The sequence below is a fragment of the Eleutherodactylus coqui genome, chromosome 2 (assembly GCF_035609145.1).
Source record: "Eleutherodactylus coqui strain aEleCoq1 chromosome 2, aEleCoq1.hap1, whole genome shotgun sequence".
NCBI classification, from domain to species: Eukaryota; Metazoa; Chordata; class Amphibia; order Anura; family Eleutherodactylidae; genus Eleutherodactylus; species Eleutherodactylus coqui.
Window position 1 is genome coordinate 234,268,140 of NC_089838.1, and position 8,861 is coordinate 234,277,000.

Sequence of the window (8,861 nt, forward strand, 5' to 3'; positions counted from 1 at the left end):
TTAAAATACTGTATATGCAAAACCAGTATGTATACATATTTCATCTATCCACCTATCTATACACATATCCATCCATCTATCCACCCAATCAACTATCTGTACACGTTGCTTAACATTCTCTTATATCACAATATATAATATGTGCATAGAAATTCTTTATGAGATATTAAAAAAAAACGGTTCAAAGTGTTGTCTGAAAAAAAATGTAAAAAATCCCCTATTTTCAAAAATGTGAAATTGCAAGAATTTTAGTATTCGCACACATTTACTCGGCTGCTTTCTCTTCCTGGAATTCCTCTGACTTCAATAATCCAAGTGTTTAGGTAACCTCCAGTATATAGTGATGCAATATGTGTCAAAGGGACTCCAACTGCTAGCGATAAAATATGTGCAGATACGTCAACCATGTTCTAAACAAAAGTGTTTGGAAATAGTCTCTAAAATAGTTCATGAGACTTTTATTATCTGTTAGCTAAAAATTTGCACATAGCTGACATATTTTGGCATAAGTTCTCTATATCCTGTCATTTTAATGCAGAATGTCAGAACAATTCTCTACCATATTCTCTGTCGGGGGGTCCCATAGCAATTTCACAATAACAGCAAATGACAGTCTGGAAAGAGTGAGGCCTTAGAGCATCGCATCCATTACTGAAAATGTTACCCGAACTCATGCAATATGTTTAACACTGTGTGTACCAAACTGATGAGTTTCTGGAAGCCACTAGATTGTGAAGGTATACTTTATGGTATCTGCATGATTATTAATAACCTTGGTGTTATAGTTTACCATATATTACACAGGGTGGAGTCATAAAGACGGATCCAGAGCTATATCTCAATAATGGTGTCCTATGTTGAAATAACATACATGAATAGGAGAGCATTGATGCGCTACACACTGATATGGCACACTGGCCCCTGGGGGCCCCAGAACATGGATTTCAATATTATGTAAGAGAGAGTAATGCCTAAATGCAAAGTTGAAGAGTAGCACATGAAGCCAAAATCCGCTTTCCGTAACTCTCTAAGTCCCGTGGTTCCACTACTATAACCAAAATAAGGAAAAAGTACCCAAAGTTGCCTCCTTCTGCTACAATATATGCATGGAGCAGTTTGACAGGGCAGTCCAGGGCTGCGTAGGTGAACGGCGGTGGGTTGATTTAGTGCAGATGCAATGCAAATTACTAGTAACAGCACGACCCAATCAGAAGACAATGCAAATTTCAGAATGAACTTAAGTGTTGGAATTTGGCGTGAATGGCTTGCTGGACCTGTATTCATTTCAGGGGCTATCAACATGGATCGGTACCTGAATCTCCTATGGACAACAATGGATGACTTGTTGGATGATCTGCCCCTATCATAGCAGAAGGAGGCAACTCTGAGTACGCTTTTCATACTTTAGTCATAGCAGCCATCCGAATGGACTTAAGAGAGACATGGAAAGTGGATTTCTGCTTCTCAGATGCTACTCTTCAACTTTGCAATTGGGGTTTATGCTCTCCCTTACACAACACAAAATTGAAATCCATGTTCGGGGGTCCCCAGTGGCCCGTGCACCATACCATCATGTAGTGCATGTATGCCTTCTTTTTCCAGTTCACTATTGTTATTGCACTATAACTGAAAGATAATTGAGATATAGCGCTGGATCAGTCTTTTTAACTGCATCCTGTATGTATGTATGTGTCTGGGAAATTTCAATATCAGTTACAGTTTTTACTAAATGCCCAACCTCACTTAAGGTACCCTTACACTGGGCAATTATCACTCAAATTCTTGCTAGAAACAACAAATCTGGGCAATAATCATCCAGTGTACATGTGGCCACCAACAGGGCACTGAGCGAGAAATTGCTGTTAAGAGTTGCTTGACTTTTAGCAGAACTAAAACCCAAGTGACTTTTGGGCCGTGTAAACAGGAGCTGCTCAATGTTTGTGCAACTTCTGTTTACTGTGAATGGAGACGGTCGGCCGGTACAATCTCCAGCCCACTGTGCCTCCATTCACAGAATGACTATCACACCTATATAAAGCAGAGGAGCGATAGTCAGGCGGTAATGCGTGGGTCACCTGTTGGGCGCATAAGTGTGTAAAGGTTCCTTTTATATAAGAAAGATATGAGAGTAGAAAGCCTATCAGATCCCTTAAACTACCATATGTACCATATAAGCTTATGTGAGTGAGCACAAGAGCTATCAGTGAACTGAATCTCTCTCCATGATGTAAAGGTCCACTCCCCATTTCTGTGTAATCCACATGATACCAGATCCAAATCCCAGTGTTTGTATCATATACAGAACCCACTCTGGTGATTAAAGGCTGAAAGCCCCAACTTTTGTATCAGTTTACAGATTGTTAAGTATATCTGGGTAAAGATCAGTTTCACTAGACAGATCTGGCACAGTTAAGTGATGCTGGCACCGTAAAATAACTATGCCAAGTGGCATTATTTCATGGATATAAATGGGTTTTCCAGCCTATTTCTATTGCTGACCTATCCCCAGGACAGGTCATCAACAGTTGATCAGTTGGGATCCACACTCAGGACCCCAACTGTCCAGCTATGCGGCACTCGCTGTTACCGGCAAAACACCCGGCGCGGAAGCAGGTAGCTCCAACCCCTATATAGCTGCCACTACTAGTAATTACAGGCTGGGGTCCCATCACCATCAATGACAGCCTGCAGTTACCAGTGCCTGCCACTATACTCGGGGTCGAGGCTATCTGCTCCCACTCCGCACCCTGTATGTTATGTCGGTGACAACTGATACTGAAACAGCAGATCGTTCTGGGTCCACAGCGACAGACCGTCAATCAACTCTAGACAACCTATCCTGAGGATAGCTTATCAATAAAAATAAAAATGGACTGGAAAAAAAAATGACTTGGAAAACCCCTTTAAGATATACCATCTTTCTAACGCATGCGTAAAGCTAATTTCTCCACTGCCATCCAGATACCTGCTTTAAACCCACAGTGATGGAACGAAGAATTTCATACGTGCATAAAAATATATATAAAAATATTACCAACGATTGTATTTATAAATCACCTATTACACAATAAAACAAAGTTATATATATATATATATATATATATATATATATATATATATTATAGTCTATCTATGTATCTATCAATATAGATAGATAGATAGATAGATAGATAGATAGATAGATAGATAGATAGATAGATAGGAGATAGATATAATAACTACTGCACAAACAATGTAACTTTTCCTTCCTGCACAGGCTAGACAGAGATACATAGTAGCAGAACTACTAAAGAGCATTGGGCTATAGGAGGGTCACCTATACTTTGATACCTACCCCTTGAGGACATCATGCCCCACTCCGGCACCTCCACCTCTTCTCTTGGCTCTGTTGGCTCTGGATTCCTTGACTGTATCAGATGTCACCTCTTTGTCAGCACCTTGACTGGCACTGAAGGAGAGCAGCAGTGTAAATCCCAGTGCCAACCCCAGCAGAGTAGCCGGCGTCATCCTGGTGCAGCAGGGGCTTCTTCTCCTCCAGCTCCTGCCTTCCTGCCTCCCTGCCCCGGCTCAGATGTCTGTGTGCTCCACAAGGCTCCTGTCCAAGAGAAGAAATAAGAAGCCTTCTCACATTAGGAGCAAGCTGAAAGCTAAGAGAAGACAGTAATGTTATGTACCGCGCTCGGCGCTACTAGCCCGCAGCCACCCTGCTCCAGAATAGCGTTACGCAGGCAGAAGGGAGGGGTGCGCTTCAGCAGGCGCTCAGGCTGCACATGCCGTGGGGCTCCTTGTGCTGTCAGGACGGGGGCTATTTAGCATTTATACAACCAAGTGGCCGTTAGGGACAATAAACAAGATAAAACGCTTTAGTGGCAGAGAACCCGCCCAGAGACATGAGGCAGGAGCTGCGGCTGCTCCTCGGCAGGCTCTGCCCTTCTTGGCTGCAGCAGCTGCTGAGGCTGTCCGGGGGCTGCGCGCTCAGTGCTGGGAGATCTCCTCACACACCGGTGGTGGCGGGAATGTGGCGGAGTCACCTGCAGCCTCCCCTCACAGAGCTCTGACAGGGGGCAGGGGTCGTTGTGTGGCCCCCACAACTAGTCAGCTTCTATCTGGCCCCTTCCTCAGGACCCTCGCGCACCATTAGCGCCACATATTCAATGTCTCATGAGCGTGCGCATTTCACGCCAGCGGGAAAAAGGAGGGCCGGCTCCATTTTCCCGCGTTTTGCAATATCTATGGGAGGTGCGCAAATATGCAAGGGGAATGCGTGAAAAAACGGCGCAAAACAATGAAAAAAAAGAACATATGGACCGCAATTGGGCTAAATAGCTTTCACGGAAAGGGTGTGTCGTGTGAACTGGCACCGCGTGCGCAAAACATACAGTACTGTATGCAGGCGTGCGCAAATCGACCTCAATAACCTCGATCATGCGCAAATACATGGCGCTACAGTGAACATATTTGCGTATATGGTCGTCTGAATACGCAAATATGCGTATTCAGACGACCATGTAAATCAGGGCAGGGGTGATTCCCGCGCCCATGTGAACTAGCGGTGCCTGCGCAACTACGCACAGTATTGTGCGCAGGCACGCACGTAAAGTAGCCTTATACACTGCGCAAAATGTTTTACAGGAGCAAAAAGCCGTGTGAAATCCGCAGGGCCTTCTGGTCAGAACTAGAGATGAGCGAACGTACTCGTTTCGAGTAATTACTCGATCGAGCACCGCTATTTTCGAGTACTTCAGTACTCGGGTGAAAAGATTTGGGGGGCGGGGGGAGGTGTGGCGGCATGGGGGGTAGCAGGGGGGAGCCCTCTCCCCCCCCCCCCACTCCCCGCTGCAACCCCCCACTCACCCACGGCACCCCCCGAATCCTTTCGCCCGAGTACGGAAGTACTCGAAAATCGCGGTACTCGGGCGAAAAAGGGGTGTGGCCGAGTACGTTCGCTCATTTCTAGTCAGAACCATTATCGTTCCAAAAATTATTCAAACAAGTGAAAACGACCGTTCGGCTTAAACGCACGCCAGCGCCAAACGATAGTCGGTCACTTTTTGTTTGTCCTTTGAGGGCTAAAAGACACACGACCGCGGCCGTGAAAAGTGCCGAAATCCTTGATTTTAATGGTATTGTTTTCACTAGCGTGATTTTCGCGCTATTACTATATGCAAGAATATAGAAAGAACATCTTTAGTTTTTTTTTTCTCGTGCGCAAAAACGCGGAGTTTGAACTGTTAAGAAAAAAAGACTTTTTACTGGTTTGCGCAGTCTGTTGTGGCGAGCGTATTTCTGCATGCACCCACATGTTTAAACCCTCATGCTGGCATAAAAATAATTGCTCATTCTCATGTCATTGCATCTGAACAGCGATCGAACAATTTGCGAACACGATTCTGAAAGAAATTGCGAACGATTTATCTGCCTTATCATTCGCTCTTGACATGCGTAGGAAACCTGGGTGATTTTCTGTGTGTTTTTTGTGCACACAAATACACGCCGGAGTCCACAAAATACATGCGCCTAAGCTTATTTTGGTTGCGCCAACACACCATGTGTTTGCACAGCCACACTGCGCTTTCACCCGTGTAAATAAGCCCTCAGGCCGCTGCACACAACTGGATTTGAATTGCGGATCCGCGGTGTTCTGCAGCCATTGAAAAAATAGAACATTCGTGTGTCCGCCCACACTGAAGTCAATGGAATCCGTCCGACCCGCAGCCCATCCGCAATTGATATCACAGATAGCCCGCGGGTACCCGCGTCATTGTCTAGCGATAGCGCGAGAAAGACAATTTTTTTAACAGCTGCCACAAGGACACCCCAAAGTTTTTTTGTGGTGGTTTTTGCCCCTATAAAAATGTGCAAAAATGGCACATTTTTGCCATGAAATTTGATGCAGAATCCATTTTTGTGCTGAATCCACATCAGGAATTCCGCATGCCGATTTGGCCATTAAAAAAGGCTACTTCTGCGTACGGATTTTAAGTAGTTTTTAGAGAAGAAATCAGCATGGAAAAACCCTTGCATTGGATTTTGCTGCGAAAACATCATTTACCGTACAGGCCATGCGGAGGTACCACACGGGTGTAAGCGCATTTGTGCTGCATATTTGCACACTGGGGGTTGCGTATTTGTGCAAATGCGTGGGAAAATAGAGAATTCTGCATATTTTTTTGCGAGACCGAAATGGGAGCATGGCTACATGTTTTTTTGCGTGCACAAATTGCGTGCATTTTTGTGCGCAAAATTTACAATAAAACATGCATCTGGAAAGACGCAATGCCAATTGCACAAATCTGCAGTGCAAGTGCGCACGTAAATGCACCTACGCCCCGTGACACTGGCCTCAGGGCTTAAACAGAAAATCACTTCCATAAAACGGGACAAAACAAAAGTATTGACTTCAGTGGTTTTGTTTCCACTATTGGGATTCCCGCATGTTACTATATTATATATATATTTTTTAAAACTTACGTGCTATAGTGCAGTGTTTGAATAGTCCAGAGGAAAAAAAAAACTAGTTCATGCGCTAAGACGCTCCGTAGCGGTGAGCGTATTACCACATGTGCCCATATATTTTTGCTTTTAGGTGCGGATTTTGCCCATGCAGATTTCTTACATTTTGGGTTTCTTCCGACGAATGTATTTGCATACAATATTCAAAGAATAGAACATGTTAATACCAATGGGCTCGTTCCAATCTCGTTTTTTGCGCGAGAAACAAACGCAGCATGATCCATTTTTTGTGTACATTTGTGCACCAAAGGTCCTCATAAAAGTCTATTGGAGGTACGCTAATGCGCAATTACATAAAAAGAAGAACACATCTAAACCTCATTAGGCTAAATAGCTTCTTACAGCATGGCGGGAGCATGCCCTACACCTGTGTGGACATGCCATGTGTGCGCAAAAATACAGTAAAATGCGCCAATACATACGAAAGAAACGCCTCATTCACAGCGCAAATGCGTTGGGCTTAGGTACGCACAAAAATGTATACGCCCATTTAAAGGAGCCCTTTTGCAGCGGGTTTTCAGCTGCGGGATATGCTGTGTGAGAAGGCAAAAGAAGGATATGTTCGCACGGCACATTTTCAACACTGTGGAATCCATGCCCATTCCATTGCTTTCAATGGAAATCCGTGCCGTAGTCTATATTGTTTGCCACACACATGTCAGTTCTTGAAACAGATTCCGCTCCATATTTGCGCAGAATCCATGTAGGGAATTCTGCATGCAGATTTGCCCTTTGAAAAGGGCTAAACCGCATGTGCATTCTTGGCTATACATTCGCATGTCCGTGGCTGAAGTCTGCAGCTCAACTGCGGATTTCTATCATGGTTTTTGAAGTGGAGTTCCCTAGGAAATATCTGCATGTGATTCCGCTTCGTGAACATAACTGGTTCGTGCATTTTTAGAGCCATTTTTGGGGGGCTTTTTTTTTCACTGGAAGTCCACAGCAAACTGAGACAAAATCCAATCTGCAAGCAAGACATATTTACTTTAGGGTACTTTTACAGAGGAGGAATATTTCTGCAGGATGCAGCGAATTGGCCGTCCTGTCGAAAATTCCACCCCAAAAACTGCATGGCTAGCTTGTGAATTTTGATGCAGAATTGAAGATGGCAGAATCCTGCTGGCAATTTCACATCAATCTCCGCATTATGGGCTCCTGCAGACAGGTGTTTTCGCATACACAAACCACAGACAGTAGAACCCATTGATTTCAATGGGTTCCATCACATTCTGTATTTCTGCGCTATATTCTTGCGACCGCGAAAATGTACACGAGATGCTTTATTTTTGTGTACATATGCGCACCTAAGGCACAATAGGAGTCTATTTGCACACCCCATTCGTATGAAATCGCATGCAGATTTGCCCGATTTTACAGTGTTAATTGATAACACCAGGGACTAATTAGGCTGCCTTGCTGAATCAAGCACAGGCCAAGCAGTGTAGAAAAGTACAGTAGAATGCGTGTGAAAGCATATGATAGCGCTACCTTCACAGCACAATAACGTCACGCTCTCACGAGCATATATATGCCTATGCTCGTCTGTAGGAGCCCTAAGGCTGGATTCACACAAACATATTTGCACACAAAAAAAAATAGCATGCGCAGTACTCAGAAAATAGAGCCCATTGATTTCCATGAGTTTACTCTCACATGTGGGTATTTGGTGTGCGCAATTCAGTCATGCAAAAAAATACGCAGCATATGCGCAATTGAAGAGAACATTTTGAACTCATTAAAACTATTGGCTATTTCAATGTCTAAGAGCATTGCTGCACGTGCAATTGCGCATGATTTATGTGCACAAACAGAAAAATATGCTGATGCACACACAAAAATGCAACGCCCATTCCACAAAAATGTGTGCAAATACACTTATGCTTGTGTAAATCTGGTCTAAGGGCTTATTCAGACGGCATATATCGGTCGGGTTTTCATGCCCGGCTGATATACGCTTCCCCTCTCTGCAAGCCCTCTCTCCACCCCTCGCCACTGGTTATGGACACCAACATGTATGTCCAAGAGATATGGAGACAGTTTAATGAGGTAGATATATACGAGAGGCTACACTCTAATCCAACTTCCAGTTTTCAGACCCAATTGGGGATATTATTTAATGAGGCCTTGATTCAAGGAACCATTGATTCCAGTTTGCTGAAGTTCTTGGACATAGAACATTCTGGGGTCCCTACACTATACATCCTTCCCAAAATCCATAAGGATTTACAGAATCCCCTGGGTAGGCCCATTGTATCCTGGCGGGGGTCTATTTTCTGTAATATAGCTCGATTCCTGGATAAACTACTGCTGAGTTTTGAGAAGGATGTGGAATCCTATATTAGAGACAC

At 44.1% G+C, this 8,861-nt stretch overlaps 1 protein-coding gene across 1 annotated transcript in view; it reads right to left on the reverse strand.

The window, feature by feature from the left end:
• Positions 1–3,905, reverse strand: part of FBN1 (fibrillin 1) — a 209,834-nt gene extending 205,929 nt beyond the window's left edge. Inside the window, exons 1-2 of the mRNA XM_066592616.1 lie at positions 3,675–3,905; positions 3,335–3,595 (exon numbers count right to left, since the gene is read on the reverse strand). Of these exons, the coding sequence (XP_066448713.1) occupies positions 3,335–3,507 (173 nt within the window). The 5' untranslated portion in view covers positions 3,508–3,595; positions 3,675–3,905. The remainder of the gene's footprint in view (positions 1–3,334; positions 3,596–3,674) is intronic.
• Positions 3,906–8,861: the final 4,956 nt, after the last annotated feature.